This window comes from Bos indicus, chromosome 18, assembly GCF_029378745.1.
Source record: "Bos indicus isolate NIAB-ARS_2022 breed Sahiwal x Tharparkar chromosome 18, NIAB-ARS_B.indTharparkar_mat_pri_1.0, whole genome shotgun sequence".
NCBI classification, from domain to species: domain Eukaryota; kingdom Metazoa; phylum Chordata; class Mammalia; order Artiodactyla; family Bovidae; genus Bos; species Bos indicus.
The window spans coordinates 19,217,134-19,241,433 of record NC_091777.1 but is presented as its reverse complement, the minus strand read 5'-3'; the positions used below and the strand labels follow the sequence as shown (position 1 = coordinate 19,241,433).

Here is a 24,300-nt window from a genome sequence, read left to right as displayed (position 1 = left end):
AAAATAAACTGTCTCTTGGTTCCCTCTCTCTCAAGAGCTCTGAAACATGCAGTGTGTCTCAGAATCCTCACTTACATCCCTGGCTGACAACTGGTTAGAATCAGGAGCAGTAAGGACTAAAGAGAGAAGAACTTAAAATGGCTATCAAACTGGAGACACACAAACCCACCCACAGAGCTAATATCTGTTCTCCTTTGCTTTTAAGAGTCAAATAAATTTTACTCCTAACCCCACTCATTTGCAAGCATACAATGTGTTTTTCTGGTGTGTGTGTTTATGTTCATGTGTTTGCTTATAAAATATCTTGAGGAAAAATGAATGACTACAATTACAAGTTAATCCCTAATTTTTCACCTGAAGAGAGTTTAAAGTACAATATAATGACTAAGCCTTTTTTGGACTGAGCTGGGTGGCTTGCAGGATCTTTGTTTCTCAACCAGCGACTGAACCTGTTCACCAGTGAAAGCTCAAAGTCCTAACCACTGGACCTCCAGGGAATTCCCAATGCCCTCTTCTTGAATGTCCATAAATTTACCTAAATTCAATACCTGGTTGTAAAGGATCTTCTATATAAAGCATGGATGGCCTGTAGCCGTCTAGCATATTTTTCTGTACTTCATCTTTGGCCACATAGGAACCACCATCCTTTATCCGGATGCCAGTCTTTAAATAATTGAAGTGTCGTCCATATAATTCAAAAAATTCTATTAAGAGAACACCATAGTTTGTATTGGGGATGCAAGCATCTTCCCTGGGATGTAACTAAAACGAGAAGAAAAAAAAAAAATTACATTGGATTTTCTCTGAATTCAAGGTGAGGACAGTAAATGACATTCTAACTTCTATAAACAATATTATTATAATTTTAGTTTCACAGAGCAGCCAACAGATAATAGAGTTAGAGCAGACTAATTGTAACAGTACTTGTGTTATAGACAACCGAAAGCGCCATGGGCGCGGGTGGAACCCAAGGGTGTAGGTGGAGCCCATGGGTGTGGGGGATAATTTACGAGGCTGGATTTCACAGCTGCCCAGGATGTTGAGAGAGTCGGCTTGGCCCAACATCAAGGAAGTCATTCTGACTCACCAGCAGAGTCAGGCAGCTGGCAACACTGCTGTACCACATGAGCACGCTCACTGAGGATATTAAGACTTCCAACACATCTTACCCAGACATCGAGTGAGACTCAACTGTAAGTCTCCACTTAGAATAGTAACTGCTTAGAAAGACATTCTTATTTTTGGCATTTATGTTACTATGCACACCTATGGAAACTGCACCATACTTTTTGTTTTAAAATTTGTAGTGAAAAGTCTCAAAAATATTAGAACACATGAGATTAAAAAAAAAAAATTCTTTCCTTGGGATTTTAAAATATTTAATTGCTAAATTATAAAAAAGGTACCTGGTTTAAAGCGTTTAAAGGGAAAAGTTGTCAGTAACCAAGGGAAGTATTCTAATTAGAGCTTGAGTAAAATTTTTTTCCAAAATGATTCCCAGCTGATTTATTTAACAAAAAACATTTAGTGTACACTAGCAGGGTATAACTTACTTACCTGAAGGAAACTTACTGCCATTAAAAAGAGACTATAAGAACCAATTCCACCCGTAAATACTTCATTAAGGTCCCTCTGTAATAAGAACTGTTTCAATACTAAAACCAAATATGGCAATACAGGATATTTCTGGAAAAGAAAATTACATTTTCAATGAATTCCTACATCAGTAATAGCTGGAACATTAACAGCATAAATGGTCTCTCAGTATAAACTGGTCCTTACATGACGAACTTTGGTGAAGATATATACTTGCGCACTTTAAAAACAAACTATAAAAAAGTAAGCTCTAAGTAACTGAGGATTGTGTCCTCACATCTAAAACCCCAAACACAGAGAGCACCCCAGCATTCACTATGGGACAGAACACTAGCAATACCTATCGCGTGACACTCATTTTATGATTTACTGAACAAGTCTCGATTGTAAATAGATAAAAAAAACGGTAGGGGACGACGTCTCAACTCTCAAAGCAGTCAATCCATGGGATTTTAAAGAACCACTTCTGTAAGTAGAACAGCACAGGCAGACCAGGCCCTCCAGGCGATCCTGCGGAGCCCAGAGCAGGTCACCCTGCCTGCGGTCCTCGGCGAGGGCAGGTGAACACGCAGCCCACCTTCCGTGCCTTACAAGGAAGGGCGCGCACACCCGCGGGGGCAGAGGAGGACAGCCTGAGTCCATCTTTCACTCAAGCTCATTCTCAGTAAGTCCTCTCCGCAAGTCGGGCCCCGGAGTAGGGACTCCGAGAACAAAGCCGGCAACACACGTGGAGAAAGGAGCCTTAAGGAAGCCACTAATCGCCATTCTTTCCTTGACGCTTATAGCGCACACGCACAGCTTCCTTAAGGAAAAAAAGCGTTTATACTTTGGCAAATCATGTCAAAGTAAGCGAGCGTGAGAAACAACAAAAATATGGAGAAATAAACATTTTTAAACACTATGGTTGAACTCGGAAATAGATGTAGTCTCTTTAAAGAACAATTAAGCAAACTGCCAAGAGAATTTTCTCTGCATATATCCTCTGACCCAGAAATTCCATTTCCAGGAATCTTCTTACAATGTATTAGTGTAAAGAAAGATGCAGACGTGGAAGATGCTCACCAAGCGCTTTTTGTAAGAGCAGAAGACACTGGGAGCAACACGGGAAGAGCTGCCTGCACAAGGCATGGCCCATCCTGACGAGGGTGGCCAATGAGAAGACTCAAGAAACTCCTGACTGCTGACACAAAAATCCTCCAAAATAGCAAGTTTTAAAAAAAAAAGTATGACATCATATATATGGTATGCTATTTCTTTAGTGAAAAATCTCAAGAAGATGATAAACAAAGAAAAGAAGTTGATGAAGGCAAATCCTATGTAGCTGATCTAAGCAGACAAAGTAAACTCACTTTTTGCTACCCTTTTATAATAGGTTTTTTTTTTTAATTATGTGTATTATTCTCAATTTTTTAAAAAGTTTCTTTTCTGGTAAAAAGAAAATTTACACACACCCAGTATCTCCAAAAGAATGGGATTAAGGATATTTTCTTTTTCTGCACATTTCATATGAGAATATAATGTTTATCACATGAGAGTTATAATTTTTTCTTACATAAAAAGAAAAAGGTGAACTCGAAGAACTGCTAAAGAAAAAAATCAAATGGAGAGAAAAGATAATTTAAGCCAAAGCAGTGCAGAGTTTTAGTTTAGGGAGAAAAAAGCCAATGCGTCCAGCTGAAGATGGTGTTGATAAATTGTGAACTCTCTAGGAAGAAAACAGAACAAGCAGAAACAGACTTAAATCACTCCAAGATAAGGGAAGGACATCTGCAGGACCTACCGCGCAGGTGACCCGGGGATTAAGACCTAGAAAAGGCTCCTAGAGAGGGTCTTAATCGGAACTCCTGCGAGACTGAAAGCAGACAGGAGTGAACTGCGTGGCATGACTCAGCCCGAATCTCCCTAAGAGGAAGGATCTAGGGCAGAGAAGCTCTTCAAAGGCTTCCTCAACCCTTAATTCTTACCTGAGGCCACACTATAAATTACTGATTATGACAAGCAGATTCAAGGAAAGTAAAAACCACCGCACAGAAAAGAAGCATTTGTCAGCAATACACATATAAAAATAGTTTAGCCAAGTATACCAAAACACCACCACAACAGAGTTTCAAAACATAACTCCATTTTCTAATAGTCTCATTGAATAAACACTATGAATTCTCTGACCTTGGTAAAATCTTTGATGAGGTCAGCTGCTCTGACGCCATTCTGTACATTAAAGCTGATATCAACTTTCACTTCGGTAAAAGAATCTGTTAATTTAATAATAGGTACCTAGAAAGAAAAGAAAGGTAAAACTTAAATACGTCAGACAAGTTAAATGACAAGTCGGAGGACGGAAGGTTACCAGAGCTGAGATCCTGACCTTCTCAGGAAGACTTTAAACACTGAGTATTCTGAACACGCCATACCAGAGTAGACTTGGCTGTCTAGATATCTTATGTTGCATATTTAGCATTTAAACTCATGCAGTGTATTTTGGAATTTCTACTGATTGAGAGTTTTGAAACAAAGTAACAAAAACTTTTCTCGACATTAATCTACTTTGGAGAACAGTTTCCAACACAAGAAGATCAAGAATTATGAATGTCGGCCCACAGCACCAAACTGTTTCCAGTAAGAAAACTGCTAGATTCTTAAGCTACACACACAATAAGTCACTGGCATTTTTGGTCAGTTTTGCAAATAGCCCAAAAAACAACCAGACAAGAGAACTTAAAATGTAATAATTACTCTCAAATGAAAAATGATGGAATGGTTTATACGAAGTATCAGAAATTCTTTTAAAAAAAGAAAAAAAAGCTCTTCTTCTACCATGCATTAGAAAACTGAGACCAGCAAACTTGATATACAGAACTAGATTTCCAAATTAATAGTTTTTAATAAAGAAACCACCCATTTCGCTCTAATAAAACCTGGCATGCAAATATCCAAACTTCTAAAATAGACATATTTATTTCTAAAATGAGCTTCCATGAAAATTCTTAATGTTCACTCCATTAGTTAAAATGACTTGATCTATAAAATTTCAATTAATACAATTCTTCAAAGATACAAAATATGATAGAAGAATATCTGTGTAACTAAAACTTTATTAGATATCCATATTTTTACTTACACTTTTTATATTAAAAAATCTATACAGTATTATATGATAAAATAGAGTAAAAATTTTTAAAGAAATAGATAACCAGAACAATTCATTTGTCTCACAAATGCAACTGTTTATGTGCAAGCACTGGGATCATGAACAGAAGGAATCATTCAGTCACAATCCAACTGTGTGCAAAATTAAAATTTAATTTTACACGTTCCATGCATAAGTAACTGGAGAGTTTAAGATGAAATGTTAAAGAACTTACAGTTGCTTTGTCCAGAACTTTCACCGAATCTTCATCTGCAACCTTATGCTTCCGAAGAGCTTCCTCCAGGGTCCAGAGGGGTAGGTTTTCCCACTTCCCGAATACCACAAGATCAATGTCACTGAACACAGAGCACAGACAGGAGTTGTTGAAAGAAGCAAGAAACTGTACTCACTGTCACTCCTTCAAGCTACAGCCAGCAAGTTACTGCCAGCATGATGAAAACTTATTTCTCACTCTCACACTGCCCAATGAAGACTAAATGTGTCGGTGAGGACTGTTTTTCAGAAAGTGGAGGCTGGCGATTTTAACAACCTCCTACTTCTCCTAGTCATGTCTCAGGGTGATTCTGAATGAAGTAAACCCTCAAAAACATCAGTTAATGTTTCCTGTTCATAAAGGCTTCTGGTACTAAAAACCTTAAGACCTTCCAAGTGAAAGAAATTAACTGGTTAATCGTGACTTACATTATCAAGTATAAAAGCAAGATGCAGGCATACCAGTATATCCAGTATGCCACCATGTGTGTAAGAAAGGAAGAAACACACATTTCCTTTTACATATAAAGAATCTCTCTGGAAGGATATGCAAGGAGCTGGTAACAGCAGCTCCTCCAAGCAGAGAAACTGGGGGACAGAGGTGGGATTCAGACTTTTCATTGTCATTATTTTTGTGCCCTTTTCAAATCTGAACTAGGTTATCACAAAAATTAAATTTTTAGAAAGAATGACTCAGGCTTTGCAGATGCTCAGAACCTAAATAAGGAAAAAATATTAAAGAACTCAAAGTTGAATATTTCAGAGTTTTGTAGGCCTAGGACAACAATGGGAAGAATGAAAATTGCTAGGATGCATCCACTTGAACATATTTTAAGTTTGGGTAAAGTAGGCTGAAGCAAACTCAAATGGAAACCATGGCGGATGCCTGCGGCTAATCATACCATACTGGGTACTTGAACGTGTGTTACAGGGTAAATCTCATGGTGGGTGCTCTTACCACAATAAAAACAAACGCACGATGAAATGTTTTTGCTTCATGAAGACCACGGCAGTTTAATTCTTGAAGAACAGGTACTTGATCCTCAATAAGTCTTACCATCCCCTCGAAGCAGCCCCAACATACATATCCTACTCTCATCCCCAGCTGTGGGCCAAGACAGACCTCATTTGAGAAGACTAAAATAACAAGGGGCCTGAAAAGACCAAGACGTTCCTCAGAGAAGAGTCTATACCCTAAATTTTTGAGTCAGAATATGGTGACAGGAGCTAATATGAGGTCTTAATAAAAAATGAGAGACTTGGCTTCCCTGAGTATACAGAGCTCTAGAGCATGACCAGGTCATGACCATAATATTACATTAACATCTGTGTTAGTGGGTTACGTTATGGGCTTGAACAGTTCTCTGTAGTGATACTCTATTCCAAGGTAACTCAAATAAAATACAAGTAAGTTTTCATAAATCTGTTTTGTTTCTATTCTTACATATTTAACAGTCAAATAAACTCTAGAAAAATACACAATTCCTTGAAAGCTTCATAAATGTACTAACCTTGTAGGTAAATACAAGCCAGTTTTAAAACTTCCAAATATCTGGACCTGAAATAGAAAAAGTTATATTAAAATATGAGCTATGACAAACCTAGACAGTGTATTAAAAAGCAGAGACATCACTTTGCAGTCAAAGCTACGGTTTTTCCAGTAATCATGTACAGATGTGAGAGCTGGACCATAAATGCGGCTGAGCACCGAAGAATTGATGCTTTCCAATTGTGGTGCTGGAAAAGACTCTTGAAAGACCCCTGGACAGCAAGGAAATCAAATCAGTTAGTCCTAAAGGAAATCAACCCTGAATATTCACTGGAAGGACTAATACTGAAGCTGAAGCTACAATACTTTGGCCACCTGACGTGAGAGCCGACTCATTAGAAAAGACTCTGATGCTGGGAAAGAGTGAGGGCAAGAGGAGAAGGGGGTGATAGAGGATGAGATGGTTGGATGGCATCACCAACTCAATGGATATGAGTTTGAGAAGACTCCAGGAGATAGTGAAGGACAGGGAGGCCTGGCGTGCTGCAGTCCATGGGGGTTGCAGAGAGTCGGACATGACTTAGGGACTGAACAACAACAAAAAATATCAGATGAAAGGCCAAACCATGGAGAACTGTAGGACTTTGCTACCCTCTACTGGTCACTTTTAGTACTACAAGAGCATTTTTTTTCCTACCACCACGCTTTCGGGGAAGCAAGATTCCATGTCTCACAGAAAGTAGTATTAAGTAGCACTACTTCTGAAAGTTAGTTTAAATATAGGTTCAAATATCAAACATGTGGACTTAAACAGAAACCTTTCAAAAGGAATGTTCACTGCTGCTGCTGCCCTAAAAAAATCTAAAGACACAATCCCAAATCCTTAACTTCTATTCCTCTAGGCAGGAATCTCCTCATAGATTCCTGGATTACGGGCAGACTGCCTCCGTCACAGGACGAGCGGCAGCCTGCAGGCAGTCTCCACAGAGAACACCAGGCACTGTCGCTATAGCAGCATACTGCGGCACAACACCAGCACACAGCCCATCTCTACCCACAGAGAACAGTGGGAGACACAGGCAGACGTGCACACAAGTAGCTGCCATGAGGGATGAACCACGAAAAAAGTTCAGCCTGTGAGGTGAGGTGCACCAAGGGACTCAATCACAGCCTCATGTTCTAAAATCGCCCTCATCCGGAGGAGGACTGATTCAGATCAGGGTTTCTCAACTTCAACCTTACATCTGGGGCAGGTAAGTCCTTGCTGTGAAGAGCTGTCCTGTGCATCGTGTGATGTCTAGCCACCTCCTTGGCCTCTGCTCACTGTGTCAGGGGCACAGTCACGATAATCAAAAATGGCTCTGACACTGCCAAATGCCTCCCAGGGAGTCACCAATCTAGATCACGCAGGAGCAGCAACGTGGCACACAGCAGCTGCTCGATAAAATACTAGTGTCACTCGCTCTTCCCTGTGGGAAGCCCCGGCGGCTCAGTGGTAAAGAACCCAGCTGCCAATGCAGGAGACCCATGCTCGACCCCTGGGTCAGGAAGGTCCCCTGGAGGAGGAAATAAACGGCAGCCCACTCTAGTATTCTTGCCTAGAGGCTCCCACGTACCGAGGAGCCTCTCGGGCTACAGTCCATGGCGTCACAGAGTCTGACATGACTAAGCATGCTTGCATGCGTTCTTCCCTGTACCTATAATATCTTATTTGAAGCTTCTCTGTTTTGCCAATTGGATCAAAAAAGCTTCCCTGGATTTGCTCTTGCCATCCCATGACACAGTCTAAAGAAAAGTTACATAATACAAAGGAAGGCATTCCAATAAATTACTTCTTTGAATGAACAAAATGTAGAATAAACCCTCAAAGGAGCCCCCCAAGGTGACCATCAATAATAAGAACCACAAACAAGCAGAGGAAATCTTGGGCAAAAGTTTGTTCACTGGGTGGGGGTTATACTGAGAGACAAGGAGTGATAAGAAAAAGAGAAGGAAACGGCAGTTTCAGGAGAGTAGAGTACACGCCTACATTAGACTATGAAAATGAACTTCAAATGACACAACATATTTCTACCTGACATCTTCATTCAGCTATAAACAATTATGCAATGTTCATACTGACAGGCTGGAACAAAATAGTAACAGAGTTTTGATACATCACATCCAAATAACCCACTGCTATCAACACAAAGAGGCTTGATTTGTCTTTCTTCTCTTTATACTAATGATTCCTAAATATAGTTTGCCTTTAGCAGTACCACAAAGAAGTAGTCTTAAGTCAGTCATTCAATTCAATGCAAACAATTAGGAAGCCCAAAATTTTATCTAAAGGCTGGAGAAAATGGTTAGTTTTTGAAACTGCATTAGACCACAATTCTACAGATGCACATACATCTTAGGGATACTACCTAAGCACCCAGACAGGTACTCACATCAGCACTGGGCCAGAGCTCCTTAATCACACTCTCGATCCTGTTCACCACTTCCATCCGCATCTTCTCCTCCTCTGGTCTTGGAGACATATATTCATAAAAATCACTGATTTCTTCATGCAGACTGAAGAAAAAAAGCAGAGAAGTTAATACGGACAAGGCCAATCTAATGAGAAATCACTATTTTAAATAATCTTACCCAATTAAGTCTTAAAGTCATCTGCAGGTTTTACATTCATAGATTTCTCACCTTAATTTTAATGTTATAGTTCACGCTAAGCTAAAATAGGAATGCACAAAATTTAATCAAAATGCAAAAGTAATTAAAAACGAGAAATTCCAAATTCCAAGAAGTCTTACTGGAGTGTACTAGCAGCTCTCACACATTTATTATCTGCCTGTGCAGAATACTTGCTGAGTGCTGGTGATTTCAAAACTTCTTAAATTTCAAGTGAAGGCCTTTATACTCTGCCTTTACACTTCTGATCCAGTAGATATAAACACAAGAAGACACAGACAAGCTTCTGGGAAGTGGGGGTGACCCTCTTCCCCCTCTGAAATCCATTCCTCACAGGAGCAAAAAAGCATGTCTTTCATGATGTCTGCTTAGTGAATTAAGTGTCAAATGAATAGGTCAGCCAGGGAGTATCAACAAAGACCTAAAAGGAATGGCTGGCAGACAAGGCTCCATAAAGGAGCTAAAAGGACTTTCGGAGACCGAGAGGTACGAGGCCCCCTCAGGGAGCACCGAGCAGAGGGCACAGCCTGTGGCAGGGGGAGGAGGAGAGGGAGGAGCAGGTCCCGAGAGGAAGGCAGGACCGGACAACAGCAGGCTCTGAGCGACACACGACAAGTTCAGACCTTCCCGGATGGTAACAGGGAACTATTTAAACGATTCTGAAAGGGACCAGGGAAAGACTGACTTCAAAAATGGAGCATTTTAAGATTTTAAGATCTGGCAATGGTGCCAACAACAGGCTGGCAAAGAGACAAGGCTGGATGCAGAAAGGATGGCTCACAGATCACTGCGAGTGCAGGACTGGCTCAAGGTCTGGAGCATGGCGGCAGGTAAGAAATGGGCTCAGAAATGCCACACACACACAGACACAATGGCGGGGCCACAGGGCAGGACCAGAAACGGGAAGAGAAGAGTGAGGGTGCCTGCAAGGGCTGAGGTCTGAGGTCTGAGGCGCTGCGGGAACGGATGAACAAGGTGAAAGGAAACACTAAGAAGGCTGGCTGGGGAGCTGCGTGCAGTCAGTTACTACAGAAGAAAACGAAGAATCAGAACAGAAGAAAATGAAAACCGCATTCCTTAACAAGGCGGTGCAGCTGTGAAGAGCTACCTTTAGGAGGGAAAGTAAGATTGGCCACTCAGTCCTGTCCAACTCTTTGTGACCCCAAGGACTGTAGCCCGCCAGGCTCCTCTGTCCATGGGATTCTCCAGGCAAGAATACTAGAGTGGGTTGCCATGCCCTTCTCCAGGGGATCTTCCCCACCCAGGGTCTCCTGAATTGCAGGCAGATTCTTTACTGTCCGAGTCACCAGCAGTTTCCCTCAGTATGAAATGGGAGGAAATCTGCAAAACTTGGGTTGGATGCAGACAAGACGTGAGGCCCAGCTCCAGGTCGCTGGAGGTAATATACCAGACTGAGGATGCTCTGGTGGTCATCTCGGTCTAGCACAGCTGCGATGAACCAGGAAGCCAGGAGAAGGGCACCAGTTAAACAGCAATGGGTGCCAAGCACCAGAGGGGAGCATGCCGGCGGCGGCAGGGGGAGCGGCAGTGGGAGGCAGGGCAGCCTCCAAGTAACAAAATCTAGAAGGAGGGGTGTGCCCGCAGCTGCAAGCCCATTCAGGTCCAGAGCAGGTTTGGGATCCACAGGAAGCTAGAAACACCAGGAGACCCAAAATGGTTGCAAGGAAAGGAAAGAAGACCAAATCTCAACATCCACTGGCTGTTAACAGAATGTGGCAGAGTAAACTTTAATCAGTAGTTTCTGCTTCTTCTGATATTTTCTTTTTAGAGTCAAAACACTTAAGTTCCATACTCAGGCACTGCCTGAGGGCAGCTGTGTTCCTTTTCTGGCCTCAGAGTTCTCAGGCACAACCTAGGGAGCAGCAGCCAGGAGCATTTTCAGGCCGTTGGTGTCCAACGGCTGGGCCATTTGGTAAGGAATGACCGACGGCAGCGTTGTGCCTGTTCACTGTGGAACAGGAAAACTGGATTTTAAAACTCCAGGGAGTTCTGCCGCTAAACCCAGAGACTCCCAGTGGAGTCAAGTCTTCCTTGACTTAACTAGGTGCCTTCCAGGTACCCTAGTATCTTCAGACTTTTTTTTTTAAGCTTCTCAGCTTTTAATATATTCTCTAAGGTCATCCCCTTTGGTTTCTGAGAGACAACAGCTAAAATCATTAGTCATTAGAGAGTTTATGGCTTGCTTTACTCTTCTGCACTTTTGGTGGGGATGAGAACCACAAATAAACAACCAAACAATGGACTTCTTATCTAACTAGATCATTTGCTATGAATTATCAGTTTATTTGTGGTTTGAAAGCATATCACTGTAGAATACTTCCATTGTAACCAATGGGAAAAACCTCCTAAATTTGACTGTTAGCTACCCTACAAAGGCCCACTTACACATTTTTTAAAAAAAATTCTGAGCTCAGATCAAGTGTAGAAACCTTCATAGTTATAAAGGTCTGTAGTAAAACCTTTTAATCATTGCTCAGAACTGATCAGCTTTTCCTACACACACCCTCCCAGCCAGCTCTCACCCACCCATCACTTAAGTCCTCAGTTATCACTTTCACACACACGCGTGCGCACACACACACACATACCCCTTACTTTAAATTACTCTTTGCTTCTCAGAACTATAGAGATCATGCATCAGGTAGACTAAGGGGTCTTTTCTGATGCTCAGATTAGGCTATTTTCATCATGGATCCACTTCAGGAAGAGCAGATCTCAGAGAAACTTACACATTTTATAATTTAAATAACAGGCAAAAAGTGTTTAGCCCAACCTCTAGTTAATCTTTAAGTCATATGAAACTAAGTAAGAAGTCATCCTCCAAACACTACTGAGTATCTGCGTTCAAGGTATTACAAGGAAAAAAGCTAGTCACACATGATCCTTGCCCTGGGTGGTGTCCATCTAGTGATGGAAACAAATACTCATGATGTGAAGCAGTTTGTGTGTGTGATACATATATCCCACGCTGCTTCCCCACAGGCAGGGTGCAGACGAGCAGGAGTGCCTTCCTATGACAGCTTCCGGAAGTGCAAAGAGGTCGCCCTGCAGGGTGGTGAGGTCCTCGTCACCTCAAGTCACTTTCAGATGACCACAAAGCCAACAGAGGTCTTGTAAGGGATTTCTGAACTCGGCATTATTACAAGGTGGAGAAGATTCCAGAACTCCTGTTTATCACTAGGCTGTCAAGTTTCTAATTAGCACACATTAATTTGGAGGAAAGGTATGATAGTTTTATGTGACAAATCATTAAAACAAGATTACCCTACCACACTTTCAATGGCTAAATTAAAGAGCTCTCTTGGTAACTGTCACACTGCACTTGAAAACGTGGGTTATCTTCAGATAACTTCTGGTGTTGATTTCTAACATAATTTCACAGTGATATGAGAACAGACTCTATGATTTCAATACCTCAGACAGACCATGAAATTTTTGCACATTTCTTATGACCCTGGATATGTTCCAGTGTCTCCAGATTTATAGTCCACGGGAATCTGAACAGAATTTGTGTCCTGCTGTTGTGTGAAAATTGTATAAATCTTAATTATGTTGAATTGGTTCATAGTGCTTTTCAGGTGTACTATATCCTTCTACTTTTCTGTCTATTCATTCTAATAAATTGGGGGAGTTTGATATTGAAATGCCAACTAAAATATCTATTTATCTACTTTTAAAAATAATTGTAATATATAGTGGAACTATATGTAATTTTTCCCTGTATTTTCCAAGTCTCCTGTAAATGTGTTATCATACTTTCATAATTAAAAAAATAATTACCGGGGGAGGGAGGGAAAGACTACCCTAACACTGTTTGCTGACGCATTCTCCTACTGAGAGACAGCTGGTATGCTAGCAGTTAACAGCTATTAAAAATAAAGCTGTTATGGAAGGAAAAAAATATCCTAAATTTTAACAATCCATGGAACTATCTTCCTATTTAGGAAAATATGATTCTACAGCTTATCTTACCTCTCTTATTACTTTGCCTTTTCCATACTGGAAGGAGGGAAAGAGGAGTAAGCGGAAAAAGAAGGGCTGTTAAAACAAAAAACCATTTGAACAGTAAGAACCAGAGAAACCATCTCAGGCCTGCCAGGGTCATCTCCTTACCCAAGCCAAACACAAACATTCTTACCTATCTCATCTATATTTAACCGGCTTTATGTAAGATGCTTATTAAAGAACTAAGTGAGAAATCTTGGTACAATCAGGAGATAAACTTCCAATGAAAATTTTAAGATAATTTTGAGGGGCTCTTTCCCCATGGACCACATAATTTGACTGGCATGGTACAACGTATATCCAGGTGCTTTAAAAATCCTAAAGGAACCGAGTCCCATTTCTGGAGTGCCTACTACATGCCTGGCACACTTCTGAGTGACATGATGACCTAATAAAGGCTGGAAACTGGAGAAAGTGTGCAAGTTTGCTTTCACACATTAATTATGCCTCTGGTATCAACTACACAGAGAAAACTTCAGTTTCTTCCACTTCTGGGTTAAAACTCGGTATTAGTTAAATTAGCAAACACTGCTGTGTGGTACACACCCAACCGTACAGTTTCTCATCTTAGAATTACAAAACACAGCTCTCCTGTGATCAGAATTCCTGAGTGACAGAAACACAGTGCCCTCTATTAGGATAGCAATGTCTTCTTAAAAGATAAAGTGAGCAGCAAAGTGGAAAAGTATATAAAAGCAATATGATAAAATAAGTGCCTCTATATAACTGGAGAGGATGCCCCAACCCAAAATTTTTAGAAAATGAGAATCAAAATTAATTTGCTGGGGTAAAACTTAAACTCAAAAATTAATGATAACACAAAAATTTAATGGAACAAAGAAGAAATGTCAATAAAAAAATAGCTTCTGTACCCACAGATAATTTAGGTCATAAAGACATGAAAAAATCACTTTTGCTCTGAGAAGAGTTCCCCCAGAGGAGATATGCTAGCCTTTCAAAACAGTCTTCAAAGGCTCAACTTCTCTGGCTATAAAAGGGAAGAACTGCTTCACACCTTTTCAGCTGGGCAACCCAGGGTGGGGTGTGAGTCTCTTAGCAGTGCCTGCAACCTCAGAACCAAAATCAACATGGCAGTCTCCCTGATACCGCCAGGCCAAGGCGGGCAGATGACCCACTGCTGGCCCCTCTGCTCAACACTGCCCCGGCAGTTCACCCAAAATCTGTTTGGGGCTAACACTGCTTCCTGGGGGACACCTGCCCAGCTTGCAATGTGCCTGAGGACAGTGTCACATCAAGGTCAAGCCATTCAGTTCCATAACTGAAGTCCTCTTTAACTGTAACCTCAGACCTATATGAAGGCATATGTCATGTGTTAGTCACTCAGTCGTGTCTGACTCTTTGTGATCCCACAGACTGTAGCCCGCTGGGCTCCTCTGTCCATGGGATTCTCCAAGCAAGAGTACTGGAGTGGGTTGCCGTCTCCTTCTCCAGGGGATCTTCCCAACCCAGGATTGAATCCAGGTCTCCTGCCTTGCAGGCAGATTCTTTACCATCTGAGTCCCCAGGGAACTGACCAAGTCTATTCAGTTACTGTCAATAACAAGATACTCCTCCCCTGCAAAATTTTAAGATTAATAATAAACAATTCTGACAAGGACATATGGAAAAGGCATTCACATGCTGCATGTAAAAATGTAAATCACTACAATCTAAGAGGTTATTGTATAAGTGATAAATGATATTTATATAAATAATCTTTAAAATCCCCCATCTTTCATTAAAATCAGGATCTGGAAGAGTATTTGCACTTCCACGTTTACTGCAGCATTATTCCCAGTAGCCAAGATACGGAAACAACCCAAAAATACACTGACAGATGAACAGTCAAAGGAAACAATATGATGACATATTATTCAGCCTTAAAAAGGAAATCTTGCCATGTGAAACACCAACACACCTGAGAGGACATTATGCTAAGTGAAATAAGCCAATCAGAGAAAGACAAATACTGTGTGATTCCACTTACACACTCTAAAAACGGCCAAACTCACAGAAGCAGAGAATAGAATGATGGATGCCAGGGGCTGTAGTGGGGTGGAGCATGGGGAGTTGTTCAATGGATATAGTTTCAGTCGAACAGGATGAATCAGGTCCTAGAGATATACTGTATAACACAGTGTCTACAGTTAACAATACTGGGTTGTGCACTTAAAAATCTGTTCAGATCAGATCAGTCGCTCAGTCATGTCCGACTCTTTGCGACCCCATGAATCGCAGCACTCCAGGCCTCCCTGTCCATCACCAACTCCCGGAGTTCACTCAGACTCACGTCCATCGAGTCAGTGATGCCATCCAGCCATCTCATCCTCTGTCGTCCCCTTCTCCTCCTGCCCCCAATCCCTCCCAGCATCAGAGTCTTTTCCAATCAGTCAACTCTTCACATGAGGTGGCCAAAGTACTGGAGTTTCAGCTTTAGCATCATTTCTTTCAAAGAAATCCCAGGGCTGATCTCCTTTAGAATGGACTGGTTGGATCTCCTTGCAGTCCAAGGGACTCTCAAGAGTCTTCTCCAACACCACAGTTCAAAAGCATCAATTCTTCGGCGCTCAGCCTTCTTCACAGTCCAACTCTCACATTCATACATGACCACAGGAAAAACCATAGCCTTGACTAGACAAACCTCTGTTGGCAAAGTAATGTCTCTGCTTTTGACTATGCTATCTAGGTTGGTCATAAATCTGTTAGGAGGGTAGATTTCAGGGTATTCTTACCACAAGCAAGTGAGGGGACACAAGGAACTTTTGGAGCTGATGGATATATCTACTGCATGGATGGATGCGTGCATGTTCAGTCATGTCTGACTCTTTGCAACCCCATGGACTGTAGCCTGCCAGTCTCCTCTGTCCCTGCGATTTTCCAGGCAAGAACACTGGAGTGAGTTGCCATTTCCTCCTCCCAGGGAATCTTCCCAACCCAGGTATCAGACCCATGTCTCCTGCACTGCAGATGGATTCTTCACCACTGTACCACCTGGGAAGCCCAAATATCTACTGCCTTGGACATATCACCACCCTGGTTTCATGGGAGTAAACATACATCCAAACTCATCAATTTGAATATCTGCATTAAGTATGTGCAGCTTTTTGCAAAGCTGTTTAAAAACAAATCCCCCTTTTTTAATCCTCCAAGAATATTTCCATAAGGGAACAAGGATATTCACCACAGCATGATCTGGAATACTAACTAATTTAGAAACAGCCTCAATGTCCATCAGTGGGGTCCAATTACATAATCATAGGAACACTCATTGACCTTCTCTTGAATTATAGCCAATAATCCATTAAAAAGAATGGAGAAGAGCTGTTTGATTCGACAGAGAAAGACCTAAGATTTGTTATGTTTAAAAGAAAGGATCCCTTTCATGTACATTAAAAAAGACACACACATACGCAAACACACAAGAGAAAGTCACAACACGTTTCTATTTGCATTACAAGTTTTCTGGAAGGAGAACTGTTATCAGTGATCACCTTAGGGACAGGGCATGGTGGGCGAGTTAGGGAGACCTTTAGTTTTTATTTCATATCACTGTGTATAATTTTGTGATTTTTTTAAACCACCAGCGAGTATTTGTTTGTTGTCTGCTTTTCTAACAGGAATCATTATTATCTTTTTGGAGAGATTACAGTCATTTGCATCTTCTTTAAATTTTTGCATGTGAAAATAAACACGTGTGCATGCATGTGTATTTCCCCCAACCTCCACCTCATAGAACAGGGTCCACATACCATACTGTTTATGATTATCAAACCTGATAAGCGAACTTTGGGGTAGAGACTCACTTTGTTTAAAGTGACCCCGGTTTGATTCCAGGGTTGGGAAGATCCTCTGGAGAAGGGATAAGCTACCCACTCCAGTATTCTTGGTTTTCCTGGTGACTCGGCTGGTAAAGAATCCGCCTGCAATGCAGCAGACCTGGGTTCAATTCCTGGGTTGGGAAGATCCCGTGGAGAAGGGAACAGTAACCCACTCCAGTATTCTGGCCTGGAGAATTCCATGGACTTATATTCCATGGGGTCGCAAAGAGTTGGACACAGCTGAGTGACTTTCACACAGCTCACATACACTGATGTATACAGTCTATCTTTTAAAATGCATATATATTAAGTATGCATTTTTATAACAAGGAAAAATATCATTAAAGAAAACTAACACCTGAAGGCAAAAGACTCGTTATTCTAATAATCTAGCTTTGCAGACCAAAAGGTCACAAACCAGGCGCCTGGAAGGTATGAACAGAAAGGGGCCCCAGAGCAGGCACGCAGCAACAGACACAGGACACATCTGGGAAGCTACTGCTCGCGTGATGCGACGCAGTGAGTGTAGCACTAAGTTTCTCTTGGTGTCGGACTCATCTATTCTAGGGACTTAAATGTGTGTGTACATGCAAGAGCAATTTCAGGAAGAATGCATGCTCGCAGTAGTTCCCTCTGGGGCATGGAACTGAGGTCTGAGGTGCAGGGATTTATATACTCTTTTGCACTATGTGATGTTTTCCAAATGCAAGTAGGAACCAAGAGAGGTGAGTAACAGCAAGCCCTAGGGTGATGCCTACAGCAGTCTCAGTGACATCTTCAGGAGGCTCTAAAATTTGATTTTTACAAAGAAATTGTCCTCGTAGCTCAGTCAGTAAAGAGTCTGCCTGCAATGCAGGAGACCTGGGTTCGATTTCTGGGTTGGGAAGATCTCCTGGAGAAGGAAACGGCAACCCACTCCATGATTCTTGCCTGAAGAATCCCATGGACAGAGGAGCCTGCCAGGCTACAGTCTTTGGGGTCACAATAGTCGAACACAACTGAGTGACTAAGTACACAAAGAAATTGTCACACACACACACACACACACATACCCATTCTGTATTTCCAGCTGCCAGCTAGACTCGTCTACATAGATGTCACCTCAAACTCAGTAAGTTCAAAATGAAACTCCTTGTCTTTTTGCAAAACCTAATCTTCCTTCTTGGACTTTCCTCCCTGCGTTAGTTACTGTTTCCCCGAAATGGAAACTAAGCTGATCTCGCTGCCCCGAGCTTCTCCCTTCTCTGGGCCATCTTCCACGTGATCACTCTTCCTCAAGCTATCTGTATCACTTCCTGATGCCTCTTCTCCCCAGTACAGCCACAAGGCACTGTGCTGGAACATGCCAGATCTCTGCAAGAGCCCCACCCTTGCACAGGCAGGCCCTGCGCCTGTAGTACCTTCTTACTCAGCCTCTGAGAAGCTCAGCTGGCACCTCCGTGGTCAGGTTGCCAAAAGCACTCCTTTAGCTCCTCCTCAGTGCTCCTGACCACTCTAGTCCTGGTCCTACCTCCTGTCCAGCTGTCAGCCCCAATGAGTTCACAGTGAATCCCTGGCTCACAGGCCTCCCTGCTGACTCAACTCTCCGATTCAGCTCTGTGTCCCCAGAGCTGCAGCACAGAGAATCGCTTCTGGAAAAAGGGACCTCAGATGACGTATGTACATCCAACCGTGATCATGCCCACATGTCACAGAAGGGATATTATACACCTTAAAATAAGCTCAGGACCAGGATCCAAGGAGATAGACATTCACACAGTGGAAAATGACAGAACCAGAAAGAAGGGCAATTTGGCCCCCAAACTACGGACGTAGAGTCAGAGAGGGTAACTCCACTTCTCAGAACGTAGCCTAAGGAAATAAGTCTGCATGTACAGAGCGATATGGCTATCAGAAAATATCCACAATGAGCATGGAGTTTTTTTTAAAAAAAAGCTGAAGTTTTGAAATATTTCAAGGAAGATCACCAGTATCAGAGTGAAAAAGAAAAAGCCCTTGAACTCTTCTTTATGTAGAAAAGTATTCACACCCCAAATAATTCTCACTATAAACTAAGATTAAAAAAAAGGGGGGGAGAAAGAAAATATGGATGACAACATAAAATCATTTAAAATACACACTTCAGGTTTGCAAACTTCATAGGCATTTAAAACTGTTATTCATAGTTGAAGACTGTGCTATTTGCTATGTCAACTCCTCCTTGGTTAGGACATGGGAGTAAAACTGCAGAGAATGGAACTAAATTATAAAGTTTTCCTTTCTTTCTTCTTTTAAGAGGTGTTCAGACCTGCTTTCCTAGAAATTAGAGCATTCCTTTTAAATGTCATCATCTGTTGCTGCTCTCAATTTTGGGATCACAGTTTTATTAGGCCAGTGTTTCAGAAGGATGGTTTTCCTCTGATTTCCTGTTCCTTCCTTTTTTACTGCTATGAAGAGAGAATGAAAACCATCTGCTTCCTCTAAGCCTCTTAACTTTTGCCACACAACCCTGCTACTACTTTCGAGCAAGTATAAAGACAAAGAAAAGGGAGGCAAGAAGAAAGAAACGACTACCTGAGAGTTGCTTTATTTAATCCTAGGCATTCATTCTTCCCTCTATCAGTAAAAATTCTCAACTCCCTCCGCCACTCTGAGTAGGATCTAACCAAATCTGGATAAAGTTGGGTAGCTCAAAGAATAGTTGATAGTATTTCCCAATTAAGGATAAATTACCTTGAAATAAAAGCTCAGTTATCAGATTTATCCCTCAAATGAAAGGTACTCAAATATCTGAAGTTAAAAAAAAAAAAAAAAAGAGGCTGAATCTTTTTCCACAGGTTAAAATGTCAACAAGAATAGTTCATTCTACAGAAGTTTGTTATATTTTTAAATATAACAATGACATGTAGATGTGTTTAATCCATACAATTCTAATACAAAAATATTTATTTTTTATTTTTCATTTATTTATTTATTTCTAGTTGATATTTAAGAACAGACACACACACATACACAGAAGCCGCTCAGTCATGTCCAACTATTTGCGACCCCATGGATTGTAGCCCACCAGGCTCCTCGGTCCATGGGATTTTCCAGGCATGAATACTGGAGCGGGTTGCCGTTTCCTTCTTCAACACTGCTGTATAAATACATGAGCGCTTGCAGTGTCTCCTGCTGTGTTAAACTACTGGTAAAACAGGCACAGAACCAACAACGGCTTTTATAATTTACCCTTTTTTTCCTCTGTACTGTTGAGATCTTTTGGGGTAAGTCCTGGCACTGTTTACAAAATTTTTTTGAGCTTAAGTGAAAAAATAAAGACAAACTGATTCACAAAGAGTTCATTTACACCAAAAACATAATGTTTATAAACCTAGGTTGACTTTCAAGTTCCCATATTCTTTCAAATTTAAGAACAACAAAATAAACTCTGAAATAAATAAGGAAGTTTACAGTGGTTTGTAAAGCACACGCCAGGGGGTACACTTAAAAACCACCTATAGCTCTACCCCAAAAAAGCAGCAAACACAGCTGGTGGTGACTATGTGCCAGACACAAACACTCACCAAATACCTGCTGCAAACTATTTTACTCCACACACCACTTTAAAGTCAGTGGAAAAACAAAGTGACTATACCATGGCCACTGCACATGTCATCTGATACTATAAAAATCTATTTGTAATGACTGTATATAAATACAACATATAAATACAGACAAGCCTCATTTTATTACGCTTTGTAGATATTGTATTTTTTTACATATTGAAGGTCTGTAGCAACCATGTAGTCAAATGATGGTTAGCATTTTTTTGGCAATAAAGTATTTCTTAATTAAGGTTATGTACATTATTTGTTAAGACCTAATGCTATTGCACACTTAACAGACTACAGAATAGTAAAAAGATAGCTTTTATGTGCATTGGAAAACCAAAAAATCTGTGTGACTTGCTTTATTGCAATCTGCTCTTTATCGTGGTGGTCTGGAACCAAACCTGCATTATGCCCAAGGTATCCCTGTGTACCTAACTTATTCTGCCAATCCCTTATCACTAAACGTTTAAGCTGCTTCCAGTTTTTCGCTACTATAACTCACATTATAACGCTGTCTTTGTACATAAACCTGTAATCAACTAATTTCTCTCTTAGAATAAATTCTTAACAAGTGGAAGCCTTTTGTGAAAGGCATGAACAGTTAACACTTGTGAAGGTTTCTCCCCAAACACTCTCCACCAGAATGGGAGATGATAAGGTCTCCCACAGAAATGCACGACGGTCCCTCCCCAACCTCCACACCAATGGAGACTGTTCTGTTTTTATTCTTTGATTCCTATTGTTGTTGTTCAGTCACTCAGTGTCCGACTCTGCGACCCCAGGGACTTCAGCACGCCAGACTATTCCTATTAAGGTTAGGAATTTTCTCAATGCTTATTGGATATTTGTATTCTTTTTCAACTCATTTCAACAAACTATTAGGTGAAACTAACAAAGCAGTTTAAACACCATGTTGTTGTTCAGTCGCTAAGCGTGTCTGACTTTTTGCAACCCAGGGATTGAACCCACGTCCACTGCACAAGCAGGCAGGTTCTTCACCACTGAGCCACCTGGCAAGTCCACTTAAAGAACACAGGCTGGGGTCAAACCTCTGCGTTCCCACTGACAGGTATGCCCGGGTGGGTGCTCTACCTCTCCCGGTGGCCCCTTTTTCACCTGCAAACTGTGGACAGTAATACTAATACTATCATCTTAAGAGTTTCTATAGGGATTAAACAAGAATATGGAAAGGGCTTGGCATAGGGTTTACTGCTTACTTTGCACACAGTAAACCTCAATAAACACTGGCTATTTATTAAACGGACTTTCCTGGTGGCTCAGTTGTAAAGAATCTGCCTGAAGGAGACACCAGTTTGATCCCTGGGTTGGGAAGATTCCCTGGAAATGGCAACCCACTCCAATATTCTTGCCTAGAGAATCCCATGGACAGAGGAGCCTGGTGGGCTATATATAGTCCATGAGGTCACAAAGTGTCGGAGTCAACTTAGTGATTAAACGACAAAAACAATTTAATAAACACCTGAAGTATGAGGCACTGAATAAGGTGATAAGATACTCCACTGAACAAGACCGACATGGTCCTTGCCATCATGAAGCTTACAGTCTACTGGGAATTAATTTTAAAAATAAACTTTTAATTGGATCTTTATGTTGGATCTGTCTTATCTTCTTATTGGTTCATTAGCATTCTTTATACATTATGGCTATTAACCTTCTGAAATAGATAGCAAATAACTCTTTCTGATTAGTCTTCCATTTTGCAAAGCTTTTTTAATGTGCATAAAAACTTTTTAAAAAACAGATTTACACCTATGAGTCTCTGCCTGAAGAGAACAGCTAAGGCAAATAAATATAACAAGAAAAGGCAGGGCTCACTAGTGGTGAAGGTGCCAACAGGAAAGCCCATGTCCCACAGACAGGAAGCAGCAGCTACTCGGGGCTGGCCAGCGGCTGCCACTCGGCAATGTGAGTTCAGCACTGCCTGGAAGTGAAAATACTGGAAATATTTCAAAAATACTTCCCATTTTTTAAGATAAGCCAGAAATCCGGACTACTAGGCAAAACTTTAATTTTAAAATTTGGACACAATTTTTACAAGATAAACCAAAGAGTGTAGGGAAAACATAACATGTGTGCAGGTCTGATCTAGCCGTTAGGTCATCAGTCTGCAATCTCTGCTTTTAAGTCTCCCTTTTCTGTGTATTCAAAAGGCTTTTTTACTTTGAGATTAGAAAACTACTCAACTATCAAGAGAATGAGCAAACGAGCCACAGACTTGGAACAAAGATTTGCAAAACACATAATCTGAGAAAGCAGCGGTCCCCAAACTTTTTGGCACCAGGGACTGGTTCCATGGAAGACGATTTTTCCATGGAGGTGTGTGTGGTTGGGTGGTGGGATAGGATGGTTCAGGCTGTAATGACAACAATGGGAAGGCAGATGAGGCTTCTACTTCCAGACCCGTCGCTCACCTTCGGCAGTGCAGCCTGGTTCCTAACAGTCCCTGGACCACAACTTAACCACCGCCTGGGGGTTGGGGACCCCTGTGATAAAAGGTTGATATCCAAAATATACAAAGAACTCTTAAAACTCAATAGTAAGAAAACAAAAAACCCAACTTAAAAATGGGCAAAGACTTGAGCAGATACCTCACCAAAAACAAAACCAAACTTCCAGAGATGATGAATAAGCACATGAAAAGATACTTGACATAATGTGCCATTAGGGAACTGCAAAGTAAAACAACAGTGAGACACCACTGCTCATCTACTAGAATGGCCTAAATCCAAAACCCTGACAATACCAAATGCTCCAAGGACACGCAGCAGCAAAACTCTCATCACTGCTGTGGGATGCAAAATGGCACAGCCCCTCTGGAAGACAGTTTGGCAGTTTTAACATATGATCCAGCAAGCACACTCCTTGGTATTAATCTGAATGAGCTAAAAACTTAGGTCCACACTAAAACTTGCATATAGATGTTTATAGCAGCTTCATTCATAACTGTCAAAACTTGGAAGCAACCAAGATGCCTTTCAGTAAGTAACGAGATAGACCGGTACATCTAGACAACGAATATAATTCAATACTAAAAAGAAATGAGCTATCAAAGCCATGAAAAGGCACAGAGGTAACTGCATATTTCCCAGTGAAAGAAGTCAATCTGAAAGGGCTACACACTTTTCAATTCTATTTACTTTTTAAACGTATTTCCGGCTGGGTCTTCATTGCTGCACGGGCTTTTCTCTAGTTGCAGAGACGTGGTTGGGGTGGGGGGACGGGGCGGGGGGGGGGGGGGTGCTCCCCTCCAGTTGCTGGGCTCCGGCTTCTCATTGCAATGTCTTCTCTTGCAGAGCGGGGGCGCTAGGGCGTGTGGGCCCAGCGGCTGCGGCTCTCAGGCTCTAGAGCACAGGCTCGGCAGTCATGGCCCACGGGCTTAGCTGTTTCGCCGCCTGTGGGGTCTTTCTGCATCAGGGATCAAACCCGTGTCTCCTGCATTGGCAGGCTGATTATTTACCACTGAGCCACCAGAGAAGCCCTGAAAAGGCTACATACTGTAGGACTCTAGCTATCTGACATTCTGGAAAAGGCAAAACTAGGGAGAGAGTTGGATAATTGGCTGCCAGAGGCTGAGGGGAGGGAGGGATGACAGGCAGAGCACAGAAGATTTTTAGGACAAACTGTTCTGAATGATGTAATAGCGGACACAAGTCTTTATACATTTAACCAAATTCATTAAGTGGACAACACCAAAAGTAAACGTTAATG

General features: G+C 41.5%; 1 protein-coding gene and 2 non-coding genes across 9 annotated transcripts in view; all 3 read right to left on the bottom strand.

The window, feature by feature from the left end:
• Nucleotides 1-24,300, bottom strand: part of TENT4B (terminal nucleotidyltransferase 4B) — a 73,766-nt gene that overhangs the window by 10,379 nt on the left and 39,087 nt on the right. For all 7 annotated transcript variants that reach the window (XM_070770532.1, XM_070770538.1, XM_070770535.1 and 4 more), the window contains 6 exons: nt 8,918-9,041; nt 6,508-6,554; nt 4,959-5,079; nt 3,763-3,870; nt 1,558-1,686; nt 549-762 (listed from right to left, as the gene is read on the bottom strand). In XM_070770532.1, coding sequence (XP_070626633.1) covers nt 549-762; nt 1,558-1,686; nt 3,763-3,870; nt 4,959-5,079; nt 6,508-6,554; nt 8,918-9,041 — 743 coding nt within the window. The remainder of the gene's footprint in view (nt 1-548; nt 763-1,557; nt 1,687-3,762; nt 3,871-4,958; nt 5,080-6,507; nt 6,555-8,917; nt 9,042-24,300) is intronic.
• LOC139177394 (small nucleolar RNA U2-30) lies at nt 11,582-11,651 on the bottom strand. The gene has a single exon (XR_011561840.1). It is a non-coding gene; the product is annotated as a small nucleolar RNA U2-30 (small nucleolar RNA).
• On the bottom strand, nt 11,790-11,871 carry LOC139177395 (small nucleolar RNA U2-19). Its single transcript, XR_011561841.1, has one exon. It is a non-coding gene; the product is annotated as a small nucleolar RNA U2-19 (small nucleolar RNA).